The 27442-nt window shown below is 35.9% G+C and overlaps 1 protein-coding gene across 3 annotated transcripts; it reads right to left on the reverse strand.

Annotated features, from left to right (window-relative positions):
- Nucleotides 1-27442, reverse strand: LOC101744293 (growth arrest-specific protein 1). Of its 3 annotated transcripts, XR_009975677.1 has the most exons (4): nucleotides 27098-27374; nucleotides 10797-11036; nucleotides 3648-7359; nucleotides 1-2676 (listed from the first exon to the last, which is right to left on the reverse strand). XR_009975677.1 is itself a non-coding variant. In XM_012696484.4 (3 exons), exons 2-3 carry the CDS (start codon nucleotides 11031-11033, stop codon nucleotides 6880-6882), a joined length of 717 nt encoding a protein of 238 aa, XP_012551938.1. In that variant the 5' UTR covers nucleotides 11034-11036; nucleotides 27098-27442; the 3' UTR covers nucleotides 1-6879. The 3 variants fall into 3 exon arrangements, 2 of the variants coding, with proteins under 2 accessions (XP_012551938.1, XP_062529986.1); XM_012696484.4 differs by having other exon boundaries at nucleotides 1-7359; nucleotides 27098-27442; XM_062674002.1 differs by lacking the exon at nucleotides 27098-27374 and adding an exon at nucleotides 19815-19919 and having other exon boundaries at nucleotides 1-7359.

Below are 27442 nucleotides of genomic sequence, written 5' to 3' on the forward strand. Positions count from 1 at the left end.
TTTCAGAAAACAAACATTTATTTCAAAATTTGTTAAATAAATACATATAACTAATTACCACAAATACCTAAAATAATTTTACCTAAAACGAGGCAAATGCAACAATATTTCACAATATAATACATAATTCCACTAAATATGTTTCAATAAATAATCGAAAATGAGAATAGCTTACAATAGTTTGTACGATATTAAGAAAGAAAGAAAAAAAATACACAGTTAATTAAAAGTAAACGTCTTAATATTTACACTAATTTCGTAGTTCTAGTAATCTCACTTTGGTAAACTGTGGTTATCAAGTTTCATGATTTACTTATATAATTTAAATTAATATCTATGAATGTACTGACATTGAACCAGGTGCATCGAATACCACGAAACATCTAGAAATACGATTGGATTTGATTAAAAAAGTATAAATTCACTATTGATTATAAAAGTAAGCTGTAAATTTCGGCACGCTACAGCAAGGTTAAAATTACCTATTAGTTCCTTGAAATTTACAATTTTCGATATCAGAGCCTTTTTCTTTCTCTTTCGGCCGGGGGTCCAATTTCCTACGAAGTCCCCGCGCGGGGCACGTGGGACGGGCCTATTCGCAGATGTTGGGAGCGAATCGCGGGCTCAAGGATGGTATTTAGGGATTTACCCATTAAATGCTTTCCTTGCACTCTCGCCAAAGCGTCCGAGCCCCGGAAGTCAGAACCCGGGCAGGGTAAGGTTACCGCGGTCAACACTGCAACCAAACACGCAGGCTCGCCCCAAGGACGCCCGGCCGGCAGTGCCTTCGAGGCTTCGATGTCGGACCGTAATAATCGCGATTTTTTTTCATTACGTAATATTTAAACTGTGAAAGCTCTATTTAATTGTTCTACACAGATATAGATATTACTTTTATTGAGCTACGAAGTTGCAATCATTTCCAATTGTCTACCAAAACCATTTTTCTTTAATAAATCGGATTTAAATTTACCACCAAGACAGAAAAAAAGGAAAACTTGTAAAAGAAAATATTTAGCATTTTACGCCGATATCGAGAATTTTAATATGCAAAATTAAGAAAAATTACGATGTTTGAAGGATTAATTTTCAGATTTAAAACTAAAATAAATGTTTATAATTCTTAAGTATTCAATAATTGCTAACTTATGCATTACCTGCTTATCGTTTTGAAATTTCACATTTTCTGAACGCGCAATATAAAATGAAGGTAGGTAACTCGTGGACACCACGTTCCCCGCCTGAAATGAGACCGTTGACCGAGCGCGCCTGTTGATTTTATTTGTGTTACATTGAGCGCAATTTCACTTATAAATTTTAAATGTTCTGCACTCGCGAATGCATTCGTTTTTGGAAACGATTTCAAATTCAACTCGGAATGTATTGGCATGTAATCTAAAAAAAAACCTTTTTTGCTCTGATTTTATGAATGCGTTTTCATAAAACATTATGGTTAAAGGTAATTAAAAAAGTCATAGAATAACAAACACACAATTACACAAACCGATACAATTTGAGGTATATCTATTAAGAAATAAATAATAATAACCTATATATAATTAGCTTATTGGTTTTCTACGATTTGAACGACTTAAAATTACATAGAATTAACGATACCTTTGTTTTACTTATTTACAATCTTATGATTAACATTACAAATACCAAAAATTATTCAAATTTGTTTCGGTAACATTAAACTATACCATCAATATGAGAAGTATATACGTACAAGCGATGAACATCTATAGTAAAAAATATTTATTATTTTTCATGTTATAAGCATTCATAAAATAATGCACCAAAGACTTTTAAATTTTTAAATCCTAAATTAGTTATCTATTATTACGAATCTATTGTCTAGCTTTGAAATATTTCGAATAACATATATAAAATAAATATGTATATAGTTTAAAAACAAAAAAATATCAAACCGCGCTAACAATTAATTTCTTTTTTTTTTATCCTGTAAAGACTTGTCAGAATATTAGAGCGTCGTTGTAAAATTATTATTTTGTCATCGGTTCTTGAGGCGTGTGTAAAGTTTCAAGTTAATTAGACGTATTGAAGCCAGCGAGACGCAAAAATTTGGATTTTTCAATTTCAATTAACTAAACATGAAGACAGACAAATAAGTTTACATACATGGCAAGCTAATAAAAGCGTATTAGAAATGTTATTCTTCACATTACGCTAATTGTTGCATAATGCATTACAGCGACATGATTTGGCGACGAAACATAAGTAAGAACTCCGCAAGCTGAATACAAATCTAAATGGGTAGAATAATATGAGGCTACCTTATAGTGCCTTTGTGATTTATAGTTTTTATTAAGGCTCTAAACTCCTGCATATTGTCATTGTTCGCTGCGTGATGTCTGCAACTGAATGTCAATTGTCACCAGTCTAGGTTAATGAGTTTTATTGGTTCCGAATAAAGAAAAAATCGGCTGAAATTATGTAGCGTAATAATCCGTGAAACATCCTTTTCAGGTACCAATATCCAGTGTGTTTCTAGCACTTAGTTTCTGCCGCTAAGCAATCATGCGTTCCGGCTTGAATGTTGATACGATCGTTATAATAAACGCTGATGGGATTGTAGGGAACGAATTGGTTTAAAATAAAAATTAAGAGACGTAAAATCTAAGGTTTTGTCAGTGGACTTGCTCTAAAACGTTACTTTTTGAAGTGAAACTTCTTTATCGGCGTTGGAAAAAAATTTACCGTCACATTTTTCGGTTACGCGTCACATTTTTCCGTTACGCGCCATCTTTTTCTTCACCATTCATTGTTGCCGTACACAAGTGAAGGTGCCTCTTTACTCGGTAACAATAATTATAAAATACCGATGATTTTAAGTGGAGATTTTAATGTAAATTTTGCATCGGAAAATTCTTTGAAGCTAGTTGAATTTCTGAAAGATAAATTGAATTTATCCATGAAAAACAGTCCTCAAACGTCAACAACAAGATCTGGCACTACAATTGACGGAGTTTTTACTCGGTCACTAAATTTCGTGGAATGTAAACCATATATTTCATATTTCAGTTACCATAAGCCATTAATTACAAAAATATATAATGACAATGACAATGATAGTAATAATTCTATTACAATTAATGAAATGCTGTAATAATCTTAGTAGCAAAAAGGTAAAGTGAAATAATTGTATTATTGAAGTGAAACTTCTTTATCGGCGTTGGAAAAAAATTTACCGTCACATTTTTCGGTTACGCGTCACATTTTTCCGTTACGCGCCATCTTTTTTGTATTCATGTCTATGATAATAAAATCCTTTTGTTTAAACTTTATCTAATTTAACTTTTTTGTATTCATGTCTATGATAATAAAATCCTTTTGTTTAAACTTTATCTAATTTAACTTTATTTAACCAATTTCTAGAAAGTTGCATGTAGATCATTTTTCGAAAAATAAGGCCATAAAGAAGTTTCACTTCTTACGTGTGTACACTAGTACACGCACACATTTTTTTGTATTCATGTCTATGATAATAAAATCCTTTTGTTTAAACTTTATCTAATTTAACTTTATTTAACCAATTTCTAGAAAGTTGCATGTAGATCATTTTTCGAAAAATAAGGCCATAAACAAGTTTCACTTCTTACGTGTGTACACTAGTACACGCACACATTTTTTTGAACTGAACGCCGATACAACAGTCGAAAGCGGATGTTGTGTCGCTGGCGTTCCTGTCTCTATGGTAGTGCCGTTGACAGTTGACAGATAGTTGACAGTTGACAAACTTTGAGGTTTTAACAAAGTTATGATGTCTATGGGCGCCAACGATCATGTAAAACCAGGTGGTATACCAGCTAGTTCACTAATCTACGCAATAACTAAATTTTTCAGAAGCGTGTGTACAAGTAATGATGTGAAAAGCATACGAGTAAACGTGTTGCGGTCTCGCTGTAGCTGTCACAACCCGCTGGTATAACATCGCAACAATTAAAGATTTTTCTCAATACTTCTGTATTTTTGTTACAGAGAGCTCGAGTCCGCCTACTAATTACCGCCTTCCTGTAATTTCTGCCACCAGTGAGATAGCGGATACATATTACTTTTTTTTATTGCTTAGGTGGGTAGACGATCTCACGGCCCACCTACTGTTAAGTGGTCACCGGAGCCCTTAGACATCGATAATGCCGCCACCTACTTTGAGATATGAGCTCTAAGGTCTCAGTATAGTTACAACGACTACCCACCCTTCAAAATTATTGTTTACTTTTAAAAAAAAGATATGTCTGATATCGACATTTACATTTTTGTAGCTATGATATATGGTGACACTTATCATTTGGTAGGCCGTGACCTCGTGTCTGTCGAAATTTAAAACAACTCTATCAAAATTTTAGTACTAAAAACAAAAACAAAAAAATATTTTAGTCACGTCCGAGCTTTTGACGTTTCTAAGAATATTTTAATCAACTGTCAAGTGTCAAGTCCGTTCTAAGAAGACAGCTCCGAAAACTTGTCCGATTGGTTTATTTTTCGATAATTCCTTTTTGGGAATGTTTTATGTTCAAATGACGGATGACCTTTTTACTGATGAGCATTGAAAAAGTATAAAACGAATCGTGATAAAAATTAAAAAAATCATTCAATCAGCGGGAGTTTAATTAATATCTTGTACAGCGGGAACCGTAAGCTTGCAACGCGAGCTTCTTAACGGTACTTTTAAATCAAGACAAATAAAGAATTCATACTTCTAAGTATTAATTAAGCTTCTAAGCAATATTTTAGACTTTTAACGAAAAATAGTTAGTTTAGAAAAGTTTTGATATAGAATACGATATTAGTTCAAAATTGAATCCAATGGATTGTAAAAAGGGTCCTATCTTGAACGTACTCGAGGCTATTATGGCTCGTAAGAAACGTAGGCTTGAAATAGATTAGTAATATTATATTCTTTAAAATTTTACGTATGGCAGCATAAGTATATGATGTATGTATAATGAATCTGGCACTAAATACTTTTACAACCAAATCTTTCTGGCTACTTTCCAATATCTCTTTCGAGATTTGACTAAAATTTATCCGGTTGCGTTTTCTTTTAGCTTAGAGTAAATTTTCACAATGATTTGTCTCTTTTATAGTTTAGCTAAAAACAAATCGAAAATTCTTAAAACCTATTATTTTCGTCTAGAAACTATTGAGTTATATATCTATCTTATCTCTATATATAAAAATGAATTGCTGTTCGTTAGTCTCGCTAAAACTCGAGAACGGCTGGACCGATTTCGCTAATTTTGGTCTTGAATTACTTGTGGAAGTCCGGGGAAGGTTTAAAAGATTAGATAAATATGAAAATGCTCGGAATTAAATAACAATAACAATTTTGTTTTTTCTTTAATGTGTCCCCCGTCGGGTGGATTCCTTTTGTTTGTTTTAAGTTTATTTTATACAACAGTTTAGGTCTTTTATTTATCGATTGAGGCACTACAAAGCCTGGCGGCTTAGCTAGTCTTAAATATTTTAAGTTAAGACTTTTGATAATTTAAGATCGTGCCTCATTTTTATGGATAGTGACAACGGGGCGCGGCCGAGACTCGGTAGTTTGTTATAAATATTTAAAACCGTTTGCCGCAATCGTGTCTATCCGTGAGGCCCTAACGAAACCGGTTTGGAACATCGAATCTCTTCATTACCAGAGTATCGAGAACGGTTTTCCGATACCAAATAAGATATATTTATATATGGACACAAAATGGCACGTGGCAGCCTCTAGCAACCGTACCATCAATTGGATCTTAAGTTATCTTATTATCGAAGGCAATACAGAATAAAAGATTTCTTATGATCGTTTCGCGTCTGTTATTTTGGTAATAAGTAGTTTTCCCCGTGTCACAGGCAGGATAGAATCGATGTTTTTTTTTTTTAAATTTCTGAATCGAACATGTCAAATAGTTCTGCATCTTCTTTTAATCATATCAATTTTTTTGTTATTATAATATAATAAATTTTTTTATTATTATTTTATTGCTTAGATGGGTGGACGAGCTCACAGCCCACGTGGTGTTAAGTGGTTACTGGACCCCATAGACATCTACAACGTAAATGCGCCACCCACTTCGAGATATAAGTTCTAAGGTCTCAGTATAGTTACAAAGGCCACCCCACCCTTCAAACCGAAAGGCATTACTGCTTCACGTCGGAAATAAGCGGGGTGGTGGTACCTGCGGACTCCCAAGAGGCCCTACCATCAGTGAAAACCACCAGTATTTTTTATATTTCGATAAATTTTAACATGTTAACGTCTCTTGATCATTGACTGAAAAAAAAAACATAGAAACTCGAGTGAAGCACGGAAGCCATTAGCTACTAAACTCATCATTCGTAGCGGATGTGAAACAAGAAAATATAACTGAACACCAAAGCGCGGCGGTATTATGCGAGCGTTTACTGGGCCGCGGCACAAAACGATTAGTGTCACTACAAAATTAGCCAGCGATACTTCAGAACACTTCCCTGATCCCGCAGAGCTTTCGTCTCTTACTATTTCAGGTATACTAAAAGGGATGGATATAGGGTGAATTCTTTAACATGCCGTGTATGACGTGTTACCGGAACAGCTAGATCAATCGGCGTGGCGCCATCGGGAACAAGCCAGCATTTGTCAACGGACCACCGGCGCCGCCGTATTTATAGCAACACCCGCGCAAGCCGTGGGCGGCGCAGCTACGTCTCCGATAGACTCAATCCTCTTTGAATACTTTAAATGAACGAAAATATCAAAATTACGTGCTTCTAACTTGACTTATCTAACGTGTCGTATAATACAATTTTTTTTTACATATCTACACCACTAAACGAATTAAAGATATTATAAAAACACACTATGTAGATGCAGTGTTTCTTGAACTATCATGAGAAAGCACTCAGAATACAAGTCAAGAATAACAACAGCGATATATCACTGAGACTGGAAGCACTCGCATAAACTACTTCATTGACTTTCTTATGTTTCTCTCCGTGTCGGTCATGACTTCGCGTGTGATTCTTATGTTTGTGGAAGCACAACCTAGCCAGATTCTCTTGCATTGTAGGGCAATCGTAGTCTTCGGTGCCGTCGCATTGGCAAACTGTCAACGCTGCGGCCTTTTCCTGTTTCCTTAGAATTTCAATGGAGTTAATGCATTTTTTTGAGCATTTTCTTCCTCGGAACATTGAACGGCATAGATGATGGTAGTATTGTAAAGCAGTCGAACACTGGGCGTCGGCCAGGCATATTAGTTGGGAGAGGCTGCAGGATGGTATGACATCCGAAGCGCCCTTCATTACTTGTGACCGACACACGTCAATCCTGTCCTTTGCCTCTATGCAATAGTCGTCTTCGCATTCACACTGCAACAAAAAAGAAAAAAAAAAACATGTATTTTTCACATTCAAAACTACAATTAAATTCTATGCATATTTATTAGAATGCTTTTTACTATTTATATTTGTTTACGTTGAAGTAAAACCTTCGTCTCATATTTCGATATCGAATAACGAAAACGTAACATTTTTGATATAGAAGACATTTTCACTAACAAAACGTCCGACCCGTATCCCGCGGCAGTCCCATAAAAACTAGTGAACCAGTAAAATTTTAAGGAAACTCATAAATCGCCACGGACCATAACACATAATAATGTATCGCGTCCGTAAAATATTTTACGAGGCCAAAACATTCCTGCATCGACTATCAAAACATAACCGCGATCACGAAATAATATTCATAAATATTGTACAATCAACAATTAATTTTGCTTTTGAATAATACTACAGCTCATTTTCTATTTATATATTTTATCAATCACAATTATAAAGCCGAGTAGCGAGTAGCTATAAACTTTTACATACAGATAATAAAATGCGAGAGCATCGATGATTTTGTATCTCGAAGTAATCTGTTAGAATTCGTTATGCTTTCCAATTTTAAAGGTCAATTTAACAGATATTCGTTTTCTAGATTAATGAAGACACGGCCGCTCGTCTTACGCGTTGTTGTTGTTTTTTTTTATGAGGAGGTTGTAACACCTGCACAAGAAACCGACGCTGCGGTAGGTCCCGATCAAGACGTCAAATCTCAAGGCTGAATGCGGGCCGTTCCTTTGCTGTGCTCTTTCGAAACACTGTGCCCAACATTTTAATCATTGCTTTCAAATAATTCAAATCAATTTAAAAGATTTATAATTTTTCATGTCTCTACTACGCAGACAATTAATTGTCGTGATAATAACTTGTAATTAATTAGAGTTTCGATTATTATTAACAATGTCTTTGTCGATACCACAGTCTGTTGACATTCAGCTCTTTTAAGCCATTTTAAAACGTTTTTTATATGCAAAATTTATTATATTGCCATTTACATCGAAGCACTAGAAACAAAATTCTGTTACTTTCTGTAATTGAGTTCGATGAAAGCAGCTGCGCGACCGGGGAGGTCCGTCCGTATGTCATAGTGTCAATGTTTTTGTTGAATCAACTGGATTCGTTTCCTTGGAAAATATAATTAATACTTAAACGTTCGATCGTACGAAAAGTTTGTATCGATTCATTCGTAATTTCACTAAGACAATTGTGTATTATGCGTATTCATGTTTTTTTATTTATTTATTACATCTTCACTTCACTACGGTATCATGTACTGAAAAAACGGAGACCTTAGAACTCATGTCTCAAGGTGGATGGCGGTATTTACGTTGTAGATGCCTATGGGCTCAGGTAACCCTTTAACACTAGATGGACAGTCAACTCGGCCACCCATCTAAGAAAATAATAATAACAAATTGTTTAATGTTTTATAGGTTATTCTATTACGGTTTAAATTTTACTTAAATTGTAGCTAACTACAGCTAAATTGTAGCTATATACGTCTTAACCGCGATAAAGTTTCGAGAAAGTTTCGTCGCTGACAATCACAAAACCCCACCCGATGCATCTCGCCACGGACAAATCTTCCCGACAATGTCTAAATTAGATTTTATTGCATGGCGTCTCTGTACGGCACACATCTACAGAACATAACCAATATTACACGACACGTTTAGTAAACTAAAACACAGTTGGCCGTGGTTCAACGGCCATTGGAATTTTACCTTCAATTGACTGAGAACCAACCCATAAACAGCCGCAATGAAATTGTGACAGCTCTGCTTGACTACTCAATTTGTTCTGAGTAACTAAATTTATAAACAATGCTCAATCAAAAAGTCAATCATTAAATAGGCTATTAAGAACTGTTTTTTAATTGGCTTAGAAACAAAAAGGAGGCGATTCTGAATTCGATTGTATTTTTTGTCTGTTCCGATATTGATTATCATTTATTTATTTATTTGAAACCTTGAAGTGCTTTTCACGTCAATGAGGATGCAATAAGGCATATTGAATTCGACTACGCTAATGATAATCTCATTTTATTATTAGGCTGAAATCGATTTTATTTTTTTGTTAAATATATTCGTGTTATTATTTATATTGTATTTGTATTCTTCCTAAGAGATAACAATGACCTGATAATGCACGAGGCGATCCTTTTGACCCATACAGCTACTAGCTTACAACAACGTAAGTACATTTTGTTTATACCAACACATTATTTGCGATAAGGTTCATTGTAAAAATATATTGATTGCGGCACAATTCCCACAATTTGATTTATCAATCGTAATGCGTGTATCATACCTATAGTAAACGTAATAACTCGAATAATATTTTCTATAGTTTAATTAAGCGTAAAACGAAAAATATTTATATTTTACTGAGTGGGTTGCATTTGGACATTATTCTACATCTATTCTGTATCATTATTCTACATATCGACGCTTGAAAGGCAAACGTGACTAAGCGACAATGCGTGAACTTTACAGTAGACTAATTTAAAGTTGAAATACCGGAAAACAAAATTTATTTTAACGAATCTAGCTGTAGTAGAATCTAGCTAGTAGCTGTAGGATTGAAATGATTTTAATAGACTTAGAAATATTTAATTTTTGCGTATCGAATATGGTTTATTGCCTATAATTTATGTGCAAAGCAGTTATTGTCGCTTAGTCATATTTGCCTTTCAAGCGTTGATATACATATCTGCAATTCACTTTATATGTGAGCTTCGGGCTCTGCATCAAGAGAAAACGATACACAAACTGCAATAGTTTACTTAATTCTGTACATATTTATTCGCAGTTCTACTAATATTTAGGTTTTTTTTTCGACATGGGTGTACGAGCTCACAGCCCACCTGGTGTTAAGTGGTTACTGGAGCCCATAGACATCTACAACATAAATCGCCACCCGCCTTGAGATATGAGTTCTAAGGTATAGTTACAGTCAGTCTCAGTATAGTTACAACGGCTGCCCCACCGTTCAAACCGAAACGCATTACTGCTTCACGGTAGATCGGTATGGTATCAGTAGTTATAAATATTTTATGAACAGATATGAATAGAAGGGTTATTTTCATAATATCCTGAAAAGCACCCCACGCTTATTTACAATAAAATAATTTTTTCTTACACAATTTTTAATTCAAATTTATTTTCTATTTTCTAGTTCGATTTTCTATAATAGAGTATTTTGTTAGTTTTTTTTTAAACTATTATTTATTTTTTCATTTTTTAGTTGAATTTCAATTTTTTCAATATATATATTTTTTAATATTAAATCGTCATCGGTCCTTAATACCAAATTTCGAATTAATCCGACGTTTTGAAGGGGTTCGAAAATCATGATCAAAGATTCCGTTACATTCTAACATACGTACGTCTGAAGCTAATAAAAGCGCATTAAGAACTCACACTCATGAGCTCCTTTCCCTCTTCGGTGGAAGTGAGCGCGATAAGAGCGTTGCTGCATTCGTTTGGGCATGCCGTGGGGGGCAAGTCGGTTGTGAGCACTCGTTCGCACATCATCATGTAGTTGGAGAGCGCGGCGCCGCATCCGGTCCGGTACATGCAGCGGTTGCGGGCCTCCGTGCACGGCATGGACGCCACCGCCGCCGCCGATGCCGCCAGCAACGCGGCCACCACCCACATCACCTGCAAACAACGAAGGTCTATTAGAACTATAATATAATAATAATATAAATAACTAGCTGTACCCGACCGCACAAAGATTCTCATCATTAACGCCCCCTCAACTGGTGTAGGGAGTCCAACACTCATATAAATATTAGCCTATCCATTAAGAACATGTATTTTCCATATTGATACCAAGTTTCAAGTCAATCGGATGCATGTTTCAGTAGTTATAACGGAACATCCGTAAAAACTACTGTAGATTGATATATTAGTATAGATAACTTGTAGACAGCGGCTTGGCTCTGCCCCTGGCATTGCTGAAGTCCATGAGCGACTGTAACCATTTACCATCAGGTGGGCCGTATGCTCGTCTGCCTGCTCGGGCAATAAAAAAAAAAAGATGTGTGGTGTCGTGGGACACCGGATAGGAACGAAGTTTCTTATTAGAAAAATATTAATTTTAATTTCTATTCGAGGTATAAAGAAAATTATTATTCGGGTATACATTTTTTATTATGATTTTTTTATTGATAAAAAAAAACTACTTTACAAAGTTATCAACTTTATTTTATTCACAATGATTTATAAAAAATATATAATAATAATATACAAAGAAACAGCTATTTATATAAATAATAATAATAATAATCGTCATCACGTAGACTATTGTATGGCCATCATACTAAGACTATACATAAATAATAAAAATCTTACGTTACGGACGTTTATTCCCGGTTAGGGTACCCCTCCGCATCGTCCCATAAAGAAATCCGTTCCAAAAAAATAGTGCTAATAAAAATTTAATCGAGAAATTAGAATACACATATTAATTTCAATTGTTTACAGTAAAATTTCTGGACATCAGTTGGAGAGGCCTATGTTCAGCAATCGACAGTAGACAGGCTGAGATGATGATGATGATAATGACGGAAATCAGATCTAAATTATTCTGCATTTTTATCGGTGCTTAAAAACACAAACAAACAAATTCTATAAAATATATTTGAGACATCTATAAGAGATTCTATAATCGCCTATAATAACATTTCATGAATTTGATAGTCTGGAATGTATTACAAGTTATATTGTACACTAATATAAAATATTCTAAAGGCCGTTCATTTCCAAAAAAAAATTGTTTATCTCTACCCCTGTATATATAGACGCCCACCTCTGATTGCATATTATAAGCGATCCTGGTTCTACTGTCTTCAATAATTGGAATCATGGTTAATGCTTCCACTGCCATATAGTGACGAGAACTATTCAATACTATACGTGATACATATTCATTATTCTACCCTATAGTATACTAAACACACTATACTATATACATATTTACTAAACTAAGCATTCTAGAATTTACCAATGTACGGCCGGCCTACGAAGAGCTTATTAAACGTTATTAGCGGTTCTCCGGTCACCGTCCTCGCCAAACCCGTCGCTTGCGTAGAAGGCTCGACGAGTAAATTAGCCCATAGACACAGCCCACTGAGTTTCTCGCCGCATCTTCTCAGTGGGTCGCGTTTCCTATCTAGTGGTAGATTCTGCGAAGCACTGCTCTTGCTAGGACCAGTGTTAGCAACACTCCCGGTTTGAAGCCCGTGAGCTCATCTACTAGCTCGATGAATCTAGAATAACCTCTCGTTACTAGAATAGGTAGGAAAAAAAGTCCTTGTTCTATGTTCGTACTTTGAATCAATTCCTTTGAGCTAAATTAACAGTAGAACAAAATATCTATTTTTTTTTTGTTATGTCACGAAGATTGTTATAATATTATCACAACTATATTATCTAGTAGAGAAGTGTCATTTCTAAACTAAAATAATATTATTTTAAGGGACTTATAGCCTCTTGGATTGACATATAGGAAAAGATATTCATATATTTTTAGTCACAGTTTCGTGATTGTTTTGATAATTATCAGTAGTTTCAAAAGTGAATTATATATATGTAGTGCCGCGATTTAATTGTGACCGAGCGAATCCCACTACACGTAACCCCATTACAACTGATAGCTGTTTATATGTATCTCTATTGCTAAGATATCAACATATTATTATCGCTAGTACCATAAAATTGATCAGACGCCAACCCGATACAATTCTAAAGCATTTTTCGATTGAGACTTTAAAAAACATACTGTACTTACTTATACTCGTACATAAAAAGAGAAAAGTTTATTCGTTATGTAGATTAAGGAGGTTGTTACGGCCCATAGTGGCAAAGAAGACTTGTTCCAAGAACGGGCCGCGCTCCGACGGCTTTCGGAAAACAAACAGAATCGCCTCGCGTCCACTTCTCGCTCGCTACTAACTTACACGTTACCGTAACAGACACATTGGTATATAGGGTTGCCAGGTTGTTATGATCTAGTTTTCTAAAAATTCGGGTTTTAAAAAATCTAGAACACGAAATTCGTCGTTTGTTTTACAGCAGCGATGAGCAGATGATCTCACAGTTGACCTGGTTCCCGGGTATATCAAAATAAATAAGATCGAAATCTCAATAACATTGTGAAATGACCATGTTATATTAGAAATCTACCGTGTTAGTTTAGATTCTACCTATGTAGAACGATGGTAGTTAACTGTTTAGACTTTACCACATACGCCTTGCCATAAATAAAATAAGTCAAATATTATAATAATTGAATTAAGGGCGGAAGGTAAAATGAATTTTGAAAGGAGAAAGAATTAAGAGCATAGTCCAAGAAATCGTCGGACGGACTATTATTAGCGTTTCAGTTTTTATATATATATAGTCGAATCCGTCGCTTGCGACGAAGGGCTCGGCGAGTAAATGAACCCACAAACATAGCCCACTAGGTTTCTAGCCGGATCTTCTCAGTGGGTCGCGTTTCCGAACCGGTGGTAGTTTTTGCGAAGCACTGTTCTTGCTAAGATTAGTGTTATCAACGTCATCAGGTTTGAGCCCCGTGAGCTCACCTACTAATTCGGTGAATCTAGAATAACCCCTCAAGGTTACTAGAATAGGTAGATGAAAAAAAAGGTTCTGAATTTACTTTCGTCTCGCTACTTTTACGTTTCCCAAATTTCGAAGACTTTAAAATGTTTGTGTTCACCGCGTCTTAGAACAAAACAATGAGCCTGATTAATCTAAATATGAAACTCATGAAACCCCAGAATATACCTACTACACTGTAAGCCTCAGTTACTAGGATGTTTTTTCTTAATCTAAGATTTTTAGATACCGAATTCTGCAGTCTGCGTGTCAACCCTACGCCGCCGCGCCATAGAGATCGAATCATAGTAGTAGGGTCATCGTCCCAAGAAGCGTCCGTGATGCAAAAAGAAAACAAAGTGACAAGTTAAGATGTCCGCCACTCTCGCTTGCTTACTCAAGTGTTATATTACAATAACACTGATTACACATTCAGAAATACTCTGTACGGTATGTTGCTTAAGAACGAATTTCGTTTGGCACCGAAGTTCATATTTGACAATATTATTTGGTTACTTAATAAAATTAGATTTCGACAATTTTGTTATCATAATTACACTACAAACACTCTTAAATTTTATTAAGAGTTACTTTGTAAATTGTTTTTGAAACTCCTAAATTAATAAATGCTACTGTGAGTTATCACAGGTGTGTTACGACTTTAGTAAAAATAGTTTAATTTAATGGTTCTTCCAATGTACAGTTATAAAGAGACATTTAGTGTACGTAGACTAAAAGTATTTTTATGTTGTACATTTCTGTGATGGCTGAACTGGTTGGTCAGTGGTATTTAGTGATACATTCCTCCGCCGCCTCCGTTCGTGCTCCTCATACCTGAGGGTCGTGACCACCTCTATCCATGACTTAGATTGGTGGACGAGCTCACAGCCCACCTAGTATTAAGTGGTTACTGGAGCCCATAGACATCCACAACGTAAATGCGCCACCAACGGCGGATCCAGGGGGTGGGGTCATGGGGGTCATGACCCCCCCTGAGCTAGTTCCAGGACTTTAACTAACTTGGACTAATTGAAGAACATCATGATTTATTTATTATCTATCGACTATGTGACCCCCTCCTGGCGCCAAAGCTGGATCCGCCCTTGTGCGCCACCCACCTTGAGATATAAGTTCTAAGGTCTCAAGTAATAGTTACAACGGCTGCCCCACCCTTCAAACCGAAACGCATTGCTGCTTCAAGGCAGAAATAGGCAGGGCGGTGGTACCTACCCGCGCAGACTCACAAGAGGTCCTACCACCAGTAATGATGGAAGAAACTGTCGTAAGAAATGAATCTTTTTAAATACTCCACAAACCCTACAGGAAGACGAAGAAGAAAAGAGTTACGAAACAAAGTAGTTCTCTCAGATTTGCGCAGGTTTTAGACAAAATGAAAAAACTTTTTTCGATTAAGTTAAGCTATTTTAAAATTATACTGTTCATAATTTAAATCCATTTGAATGATTTGAATCGAATCACTTGATACTTTTCACAACTAAGATCTACTTACAATTTCATAACTGCTTGCCCTTAAGATTTAAAATCCAGACTTTAGATAAACACCAATTATCTCTGTTGAAATATCAGTATTTCACAATTTGCATGCACCACCACCCTACCTATTTCTGCCGTGAAGCAGTAATGCGTTTCGGTTTGAAGGGCGGAGCAGCCGTTGTAACTATACTTGAGACCTTAGAACTTATATCTCAAGGTGGGTGACGCATTTACGTTGTGGATGTCTATGGGCTCCAGTAACCACTTAACACCAGGTGGGCTGTGAGCTTGTCCACCCACCTAAGCAATAAAAAAATAAAAAAAATAAAATTCAGATCTTTTGATCTGGATATTCTTTAAAATGAAAGTCCATACTTGACAAACGGTAACGTTGAACGACCCGACTGACTCTTAGCGCCCATTGATACTCGAGTCATCGGATGTGTAATACGCAACAGCTGAAAATGCCGATCAACGAAGCTCTGCACCGGACAAAAGATAAGAATAAATATACAGAGAAAGAGTGAGAAGACATTCCCGATCCTGCGGACAGAATGGAAAGCAGTCGACGTCGCCCCAAGCACGTCATTTCGGATCCTCCCGATCCACTAACGGTGCTTTTAGGTACCTCAAGCACCGGTCATCGTTCTCGTCGAACCCGTCGCTTGCAACGAAGGGCTCGACGAGTAAATTAACCCACAGACACAGCCCACTGAGTTTCACGCCGGATCTTCTGTGGGTCGCGTTTTCGATCCGGTGGTAGATTCTCCGAAGCACGGCTCTTGCTAGGGTTCGTGTTAGCAACGTCGTCAGGTTTGAGCCCCGTGAGCTCACCTACTAGTTAAGGTTACGCTGATATAGTCTCTCAAGGCTCTCAGCTAGGGAGGAAAAAAAAAGTGAGAAGAATACAGAAGAATCACAATCCTCATCAATCAAGGAAGGCCTGAGAAGAAGGAAGGAATATTATTGACCATTTGTTCCGAAATTAATTCGATCCGAAATACATTTGTCGCTTCATCTGTTTTATGTTTAAGAGCTAGCATACTTCAGAACCTCTTTATTGGCTTTATTGGCTAATACGCTTCCTCTCACGACTTTAATACAGAACTCGATGTCGATACCCGGAAATCTTACTCAACCATCTGATTTGTTGACAACAAGTAACTGTTCGTGCGCATTTTAGATAAAATCTAATGTCAATAGTAGGTCGTGACGTTCATGCGTGACGCTCGATTAGTACACGAAATCTTCATACAATTTTATGTTGGCAGTATCTTCTTTTTTTATTGGAATGGTGGACCCCTGCGACATTCTACGTTAGTAATTCAAACGGCAAGCGGTTAGCGTGGAAGTGTGAAAAGCCCTTAGTAATTGCTGGCAGTCAATAAACTTATTCCGGCGATGGAGGTACGACAGTGACAGAAGGAACAAAAAAAACGTAGTACAAAATTTGGTACATAACATTCGCTTAGAACTAGATTTTTTTTAAAATACAACAAAAGCTGCATATGTTAATAAAATTATTTTCAAATTATATATAGTTATGAAGTCTAATTATTTAAAATTCAACAGGCTAAAATTTTTGAAGAATTTTTAAAACCTGTATACTATAAGTCATATTACTCTTAACTAGTACCACAAACACGCAGTATTCCCCGCGGCTCATTACGGCGTGTCGTTAGGCGCTAACAGACACATCAAACAACCTTTTCAAAGGTATGCCCAAGGAATTCCCTATATATCTCATGTTGTAGAAGGATATTCAAACGAGATTTAGTAATGCTTCTAAAAATGCAACATATTTTTTAATGAATGACAATATTATTTAGAATAAGCTTTTAATAAAATCCTAAGCGGCAAGTATAGCCGTGTCCGAATAATAAAATTTGAAAAAATAAAATAAACAATACGAAACATTAAATACAAAAAAGTACAATTGGCCATCTCAAGTATGTATAGTGTACGCAAAACAATTATGGAAAAATAAAAAAAAGCATTGAAATTCTGACTTTATATGCATTGGGATATTCCTGTATCTTAAAAAGTGTTAACAGTTTTGCTTGGGTAACAATACAGCTTAATGTAATTAATAAAGGTAGTAGTCAAATAAAATACAAAGAGGATTTGTTGCTCTCTGCTCTCTGTATTTTGTAGATGCTCTGAGAACTTGTTTGAAACCACTTTTTTTTTAAATAACAAACTTTCAGCGAACGCTTTACTCTTACGATTAAAACCGCTAGAATTTATCTACACTGCGTCTCCATAGATCACTGAAGCCACGTATGATCCGTAATTCATTCATACAACATAACGCTATGAGATGTCTTTTTTCAACTTTATAAACAAAATCTGAACTATAAGTAGTGGCTCGACTGTGCCCCTAATATTGACAGTATCTGAGTCGACTATTATCAAAGCCGGCAATGTGACTTTTGGACAATTATTGGTAAATCAGAAAAACGAATTATTGACTTTGTATTCCATTGGCAGTCACAAAACTCTTCTGAACGACATCTTAGATAAATAACAGGTTAAGTATTAACCTTTATTTAATGCAGGTTTTGAACCGTATTCTTTGAAGGAGACGATTATATTCAAATCAATCTGTATTGACATATCAATAACATTTTTTTGTCCAAATGCACAGATTGCCACCTTTGATAATAGACGACTCATCTATAAGCGTTCACCATCGCTATTCTACTTTCTAGAACAATAAAAAATATGCTGCTTATAATCTATTTCTGGATACATCGCAATGCTACATATTACAAAACGTAACATATAAAATAGCAAAGAACACGGACGTGTCCAAGAATAGAGGACCTATTTGCTCGAAACAGTCGGATCGTGGAATTATGATATCTATATATATATATATATATATATATAAAAATGAAACCCGTTTTCCGTTGTCACGACATAACATGAAAACGGCTTGACCGATTTGGCTAATTTTGGTCTTGAATTATTTGTGGAAGTCCAGAGAAGGTTTAAAAGGTATAAAAATATGAAAATTCTCGGAATTAAATAAAAATAACAATTTTGTTTTCCCTTTGACGTGTCCCCCCCGTCGGACGGATTCCTTTTGTTTGTTTTAAGTTTATTCTATATAAAAGATTAGGTCTTTTATTTAACGATTGAGGCACTACGAAGTCTGCCGGGTCAGCTAGTTTATCATAAAAGTCTTTTAAATTCTAAATTACATCTCCAACTTTAAATTTATGGACAACCGACAAACGACACTAATATTATCACAAATGTGATTTACGTAAGAAAACGTGCAATAATTACTAGAATACAAGTGATTAAGATAGCCGTTATCATCATTTGCGACAGTCTGTAACATACTATATTACATTTGACCGATTTAATTAGATCTCTAACCAGTCTAACCTGTTAGCATGAATGAAATTAATGAAGGATTTATATTGTGATTTTTTTAATTTTTCGAGTAATAATAGCTACGTGTCATTTTCAACAAAATAGATTCTTGTTTAACCGATTCTTTCATAAAAACACATTAATGCATATTAAAGATGTTTGTGGCTCCATTTTTGTGTACAAAAAAATACCGGATCAAAAAATATACAAATATGATATGGACATTTGAATCTCCTAGCTTTTATTACTTACACAATCAAATTTTTAGGTACTGTAACAGGTAAAATTAGAAGCTCAATTTGGTACATTTACCACTTTAGAGTTCCTATTAGAGTTGTCGAATCTAGAGACGTAAAGAAAAATTTATAAAGTATTCTAGATCGATTATATATTTTCCCTAGAGGTATGTAGCCCTTACATCAAACCAGCTGGTTCTTTGACCTCACATCACAAGCCGTGCGACGGTGTTCACGCCATGAGATCTATGAGCTTCGTCAACTGCTGCAAACTCGAATTGGACCATAATTTCAGTTCATTGCCATCAGTTCCGCGGCGTTGAATCAAGAAAAATGGCTTAATAAAACTAGCAATTTTACTATCGCGATCAATTTTCGTGTGCTAATATGAAATATGTACTAACAAAAGCATTTTAATACGACCATTGAACAGACTCCAGGGTCAAGCTATGCTGGCGAACGCGTTGATGTTAGACTTATCACAAAATTAGCAGCCATTATAATAAAATGTCGGCGTTTGTCGTATCACACAGAATGAGGTTATCGCTTGTGTTGTTTGTCTGGGCTGATTGCCTTCATTGTAACGAGTCCTTGCATTTTAGGGCTACCATAAAACATTGATAGCATCTCTTACCCCGGCGGGAGTTCGATTGAGATACCCACTAGATCGAATGCATACTTTTGATTTGACCACATTATATGAATTATTTTTACATACTACAACTATCTTCCTCGTGTGAATTATAAATGGACTCGTCTTATTACTAACGTATATTAAGAAGAAGTGAAAATTACAAATACGAATCACCAAAATAACTATTCGATTTGCATTGAAATACATCCGCAGTTTCCTACCAGAGATAAAAATATTATTTCTAGCTCGTGAAACAAATAACGTCATAAATTATACTGCTTAGCGAAACCTCAATCCAATTCCAGTATTGATTACAGCTAGTAATAATATCTGGTGGATTAATATAATATCCCGCCTTAGTTTCCAAGAATGCATATTATCATAAACATTGAACGTATAGTATGCCTGGCCTACCTCTGAGAATAGCAGGCGTATGCTCTTTATATCGTCAGTGCAGTCTTTGGTAAATTATGTTTTTAAATTCTAGGAAGTGTTCTTCTAGATTCTAGAACTTTCATATGTGACATTTAACTAAAACTACTTTTACGGTTTAATTGCGCATTTTTACTATCATTTTAATATTTCCAAGGTTTCGTATACTTTACATTTTTTTTTTATCACGACTATCAAACATACTTCTAAAAAGTAATTTTAATCTGTGTCCGTGACTCGCAAAAACCGTAGAACGTACTTATGCATCACTTATTTTAGGGAAATAAATTTCGGCGACATTTACTCAAAAAAATTGATCTCACAAATTATTGTGGACCGATACTATTAGCGTTAAACAAACATGTCGCAGAACCAACAGGTAATTGGCTAGACGTGTTATTTAATGGAAATTATGCTACGGCAATCGCATTGGAAGACGCCGTACTAGTCGTATTCCTTGTCGAACCCATCACTTGCAAAGAAGGGCTCGGTGAGTAAATTAACCCACAGACACAGCCCACTGACTTTCTCGCCGGATCTTTTCAATGGGTCGCGTTACCGACCCGGTGGTGAATTCTGCGAAGCACTGCTTTTGGTAGGGCCAGTGTTAGCAACACCTCCGGTTTATAGAGCTCACCTATACGCTAGGGTAATGCTGATATAGCCACTCAAGGCTATCAGCATAGGTGTGAAAAAACAAAAAAAAATCGTAATAAACATGTACCTACGTAGATATGATACTTTTTTTTTTTTTTTTTTTTTTTTTTTTTTATGTTTGAAAGTTTACTGGTGGCCCGAAGGCCTTTCCAGTTTCACCAGGACAGGTGGGCGAGCAAAGGCTCAGCCAAGAGGGGTGGGATTTGCTAACAACTGCCCGAGCGCCTCCGAAGGAGACCTAACAACTCAAGAGCAATTGTTTCGCGAATGAATCTACTACCGGATCGGAATCGCGACCCGCTGAGAAGATCCGGCGAGAAACTCAGCGGGCTGATGCATGGGTTAGGTTGCACGTCGACCTCTTTGTCGAGTTCGACGAGTACGGTTACCGGGGTCCCTAAGCCTGCCCCTAGTATTAGAGCTGAAGGCATCTAATGCAAAGGTTATTGGATCTGATGGATCCGTAAGGACGTGTCTAGGGCGTCGACGGTGACTGGCTCCTGCATGATCAGGATTCGGGGAGTAGTCAGCGGCGGCAACGATAAGGCGATTATCATGACGCATAGCCTTATCGAAGTATCGTTCCGACGCTGACTTCATGTATTTCCGAATTGATTCGAGGCCCAGGTCGTCGTGTAGGTCAACGTTCCTCACGAACCACGGAGCCCCGACAGCTAACCTGCAAAAGCGGGATTGTAGAGATTGAAGGGTGTCTATGTGCGTGCGGGCCGCGTGAGCGAACACCACACTCGCGTAAGTCATGACGGGCCTTATGCAAGTTTTGTAAAGTGTCACCTTGTTCCGAAGGGACATTTTACTCCGCTTACAAATCATGGGGTGGATATGATACTTAGTATTGTTCATGTAGATAGTCGAAACAATAATTTTGAAGCAGTAAGGTGATGAATTCTGAAACAGTAAGATGATGAATTTTGATATTTCCCTAAATTCACACTACTTGGAGCCACTGCGTACAGCCACGTACCATCCGGCTTTGGAACGAGCTTCCCTCCAGGATGTATCAGAATTTAAAAAAAGTCTACTGTAGTGTCAGTGCTCCAAATGGATATGCACTAGGTACCCGATGTGCCTCCTACGGGGGATATGAATATACATACCAAAGAAAACGATTCACGTTGTGTAATAACAATCAAACTGTTGTATTGTTTTGATTTACCGTTGTTGAGATGAATTGTCTGTACGGGTTTTACCAGCATCTATTACTGTCGCGAAGCAGTCATGTTTTTTTTTTGTGAATGTGGGATTACTGGTGGCCCAGAGGCGTTTCCAGTTTCATCAGGACAGGTGAGCGAGCAAAGAAACAAGCAGGAGGGGTGGGATTTGCTAACAGCTGCCCGAGCTTCTCTAAAGGAGACCTAATAACTCAAGAGCTACTACTTCGCGAATGAATCTACTACCGGACCGGTATTCAAGACATACGGAGCAAAATATTTATATAAAATTGGTCATCATGATGACTATAGTTTTCAGTATCCGCTTAATAACAGGCTGGTTGCGAGCTCATGCAAAGTATTAAAAAGTTAATTACACATTATTTTTATTACTACACTAACAAATGTTACGATTCCAAATTTACGCATATGCATCGATTTTTTTTTTGACATAAATCAAGAAGTGGCACAAACCAGAAATTTTTTAGTAGAAATCTTCAGAATCTTTGCCAGAAAGTCGGTAGCAGGCAACAAAAAATTAAAAAAAAAACACTTCCAAAGGGCCGCGCAGGTAGTAGCTGTAACACTTTATTAAAATTGTTCAGATGTGCATTCACAGGAAACACATTAGCAACTACTTAAAACTGTTAACAATGATAATCTCACTATTTTATTTTAAACTAGGAATACTATTATGTACTCTTCAAAGAGATTCAATACCTTTTGAGTATAAATAAATCCAGAATATCTTTAAGGCGCAAGAAATGATCGGAACGGTTCGTTTGGAGTCGGACGCAAAAGGATCGAGTAGAAGGCGGGCTGTGATCATAAATCACCCGAAAATATTGGTTTGAGAGACAAATTGTGGACATGTGGCTGGCAGCTGCACCGAGATGTTGCTAGATTGTAAAAAAAAAAACAACAACAAAAAATACAAATCGATTTCCGAAAACAGGAAAGCGCTTATTTCGAATGCGCGTGACCAAAATCAAAACAATGCACGAATATAACGCGATCAGTTTTGGTAGCTAACTCGATAAAAAGGTCGTTAAAACTTGAGGCCGTATTACGTTTTCATACGGTGACACCTCGTTAATACACCATATTTTGGTTTCGCGTAAATTGAATTGCATTCCTCCATTTGAACGAAATGAAAAATCACGTGTTTGGAAATCACTTTACGCAAACAACAATCGAAAAATAAGAATAAAGTTAACCGTAATAAACTCTGTAACGTTATATTCTTGAGGAACAGAATACCAGTTTAATGAGATTTACTGAACTATAAATAGATAGGTGACATTTCAAAGGTGTTTGTTCTGTTAAGAAATTATATATATTTAGTATGAATTATATTAAATAATAATTTTGTCATTTATTTTACAAATAATACATACGGATAGTTAACCTCAATTGTATTGGAGCACTTGTGGGCAACTTCATTTCTGTTAATTTTGTGTCACGGTGCGCGCGTATCGTAAAATTTCACTCTCATCAATTTTTCATAACGCGCCTAAAGAAGTATAACTTCAATATAACTTCAAAAACGCTTACGACGAAACAAAATAATCCTGCAAATTGAGTTGCAAAGTTAAATTGAGGCATTTTCTTACTCGTGTATTAATTCACCTTTAACCGATAACGTCATCTTTACACCTGCAGTTATCATAATTTTCCACTAGACACGATTCTCCGAACTCAACGGTCTCAGTAATCAACTAGACTAGCGTTTTAAACTGTGATTCTCACCGCCTATCTTTTGTTTTGCATTATAATAAACTACAATTCTTTAACAAACGCTGCTAATGGAGTGAAGTATTCTTGCTATTAACATACAAGTGTGCATGAAGAATCAGAACTTATTTTAAGATCATAAATTAACGCTTTTCAGGAAGCATTGTTGAAATAATAATACTACTTATTGCAATCGAATAAAACATGAATCCTATATTCCTACGTTATGATCATTTGTATTATGTTCTACATTGTCACGTAGGATTATAAAAATGTAGTATTGCCTCGCAAATACAAATTTAGATGTACGTCCAATCAAAATATATTGTGTCTATCGATCCAATACATATTGTTTCATTATGTATTCCAAGACATTCCTCTGAAGTCGTAGTTAGGAGTCGGTACTCGCCAGAAATTAAAAAGAGTTAGACAAACAACATTACTATGGGCAACGTGAGGTAATAAATCACTCCTCGACGATGATTTAGTTTATAAGCAGAACGTGTATTATAAGTCGCGGTCTTGCGTCATCAGTTGTTAAATTTCAGATTTTCTTAAATGTACAATATAAAACGTATCTCTGTGAGCATATTATCACTAAATAGTATAAAACAAAGTCGCTTTCTCTGTCCCTATATCCCTATGTATGCTTAAAACTTTAAAACTACGCAACGTATTTTGATGTGTTTTTTTTTAATAGATAGAGTGATTGAAGAGGAAGGTTTATATGTATAATAACATCCATTAAATAGTGCAGAAATCAATAATAAATTACAGTTTCCGAAGCGAAGTGGGGGCGGGTCGCTAGTTTAATATATAGTTGGACTGAATGGAAGCCAATTTACATCATAATGAGAATACAAACTTAAACCATGGTCTAAGTCTAAATTGCATTTCATAATAGCTGTAAAACCCTTCAAAGCGGAACGCAAGTCTATTGCTCGGCAGAAATATGCAGGATGGATTTCACCTGGTTTCTGCGCATAAACGCAATGAAGACCACAGTTAAGAAATTTAATTAACTTATAAACTTTTTTGGACTTGATATGCATGTGGCGTTCAATAAATAAAGTTTTTGACTAGTAGATAATAATTTTACCTAATCGTTTTTTTGTTAATCAAACTATTTGAAAGGAATTTCATAATAACAGTTGTGAAATATGTATCATGAACGCAGTTTATTGCTTACCTACCTTACTAAACACCAGAGTTTACGTCAATAATAATTTGACAAACAATTTTACTGACTTCATTGACTGGACGATTATTTTAAGTGTGTATTCCGACATTTAATCGTCTTGTTACGATTCTAGAAAATTAAAACCCGCAAAGCAATCACACGAGTTGATATTTTTTGTTAATTGTAATATTTTAAGCTCACATATTATACACTTTTAAGCAATCCACGAATTTCGGTTAAATTTTTATCAAGTAATTTTCTATTTTTGTGTATCTGAAGTAAAGCTGTTGTATTCTTGGTACGAGGAGCACTGCTGCTTTAGATAGATTTTATCACCTAGTTCAAGCACAGATGCAAATTATAGTTGTGTTTCTACTTGTGCGTTAACAATAAATAAATAAATAAAAAATAAACATATATCCTTATTACGATAATATTGCGCGGTAATTGCTAAATAAATTCCAGTTGAGTACATTGTATTTGCACCTAGAAGTAATTAACATGACTCACCAATAAACGAGAATCGGGATAGAAAGTCTAGTTCTATACCGGTCCGGTCGGGTTATTCTCAAGACATACTATATCGAATTTATTATTGGCAGGACGCTCGAATTAGAGAAATAAAGTAAAAAATTTCTAGTGGCATTTAATTTGTCATAATATGTATACTCGAAAGGAAGAATATAATGCGTTCGGTAACACATAAAGCAATTAAAGATAATAATTTAGATATTGCAATAAATCACATTTAATTACAAAGAAGATTTTAATTAAATTTATACACTAATTGCGACGCGGTTTCACCTGCGTTCAATTTGTAATTAATTTAGAATGAAACTCCTTTTTTTACGAATTAAAAGATGTTTGTGCATAAAACCACAAATCAACAATATCAAGGTTGTAATTATATTTGTGTGCAATCAAATCCCGTTAGAAAATTTACGTAATTCAGAAAAAATGCCGAGAATAATTCATATTTGTAATGTAATTTAGTGTAGCTTTTGGATTAACCTTTTCCCCATGCAAAGATTCTTATAGCTTTATAAATAGCTCAATATTTAAGCAAGCTGAAGTGGCTATGGGCCGGTAATGTCTGTCAGAGAACCGATAACCGTTGGTCTAGCCGAGTTCTGGAGTGGATTTTTTTTCCTACCTAATCGTTGGTAGCCTAAGAGGGTATTCCAACTTCGCGCGGATTGGTAGGTGAGCTGACGGGCTCAATCTGTGAGAATTGCTAGCACTAGCCCTAGCAAGAGCAGTGCTTCGCTGAATCTACTATCAGGTGGGAATCGCGTTGGAGACCGCGGACCGGTTACCGAAGTGTAGGACGCCCAGTAATATGGTGAAGCGATGATATACGCAAATTGCGGGCAGTAGATGGAGACGACAAGCCTAGGAGCGGGACGCATGGGGTGCCTGGAGATAGGTCTCTCTCCATATTTGACGGTGGCCTAAAATGAGCTGTAATAATAATGATGCAAAGATTCATTGCTGATCATGAAAGTAAAAGAAGAATTCTCAAGTTCAAATTGCTTTTTTGTTTTTCGAAAAAACAACAAAAGGCGGCTTGAAAATTATTGTGACGGTGATTGAGTGATATATTTACGTCAGACAGTTAGTAGGACATCTCATTAGTGCTCTTCACGTCCACACAACAGCTAAGGACACGGGAAAGACAATGATGTACTGCCTACGTTGTTAACTTGACCAATCGAGTCATTTCTATGCAACAACACGACTATGTTAATGTTATAACTGTGGAATAGATTGAAGTTCGCCAAATAACGTCTTGTTCCTTATTTAATTTTTAACTTTAACCAATGTCATGCCGATGGTATCGTAAATTTTTTATTTATAATTTTTAAAACGTAAATATGTAATTATAATTTCGTTTATGAGTGATTGATTGATAAGATATTTTCAATTCTCCGCTTTCTGTTTACCATCATTTAAAATTAGACGAATAATATGAAACCTCGATTTCAACGAACAATACTTCAAGTCATGAAATTTCGACATAAATAAACTATCGCAACTGATTTAATAGTTCACAGCAGCATGCATAATAATATCTGTTTTATAAATAGAACAGCGAATAGGTACTGGAACTGATAAATGCAACATCCACTTCTCTAATAATAGAAAGATTACAATAAAGCATAAAGGAGCTAAAATAAGATAAATGCTCTAACAAATGTTGGTTCTCCGTTCTCGTGGTCACATGGCTCACGTTCATTGGAAAGTCTGGAACCCTCCTGTTTTTAATCACTTTCAGGTTTTTTCACGTTCATAACACTGAGAACATCACATAAAACCATCACTAATTCATTCACTTAGAGTAACAGCAAAAAGACACGCAAGTGCTAGGTTTGGTTTTGATTTGCGATAAAAGTACCAGCTGTTTTTAAATTAAAACGACGAGACGTCCGTTAGGTTCGCGCGCGCGTCGCCGTTTGAGGAAAGACGAAAGATACAAAATTGAGGATCGAGTCGGATTGAGTTGTTTCAGTTGTGCTGCGTTGTGTATGTGTATGTGT

This window comes from Bombyx mori, chromosome 19 (genome assembly GCF_030269925.1).
Source record: "Bombyx mori chromosome 19, ASM3026992v2".
In the NCBI taxonomy this organism is placed as follows: domain Eukaryota; kingdom Metazoa; phylum Arthropoda; class Insecta; order Lepidoptera; family Bombycidae; genus Bombyx; species Bombyx mori.

Coding starts and splice junctions, on each gene's coding strand:
- LOC101744293 (XM_012696484.4), bottom strand. CDS start 11,033: ATGTGGGTGGTGGCCGCGTTGCTGGCGGCATCGGCGGCGGCGGTGGCG. Junction 7,360..10,796: donor AGGGAAAGGAGCTCATGAGT/GTGAGTTCTTAA, acceptor TTTTTGTTGCAG/TGTGAATGCGAAGACGACTA.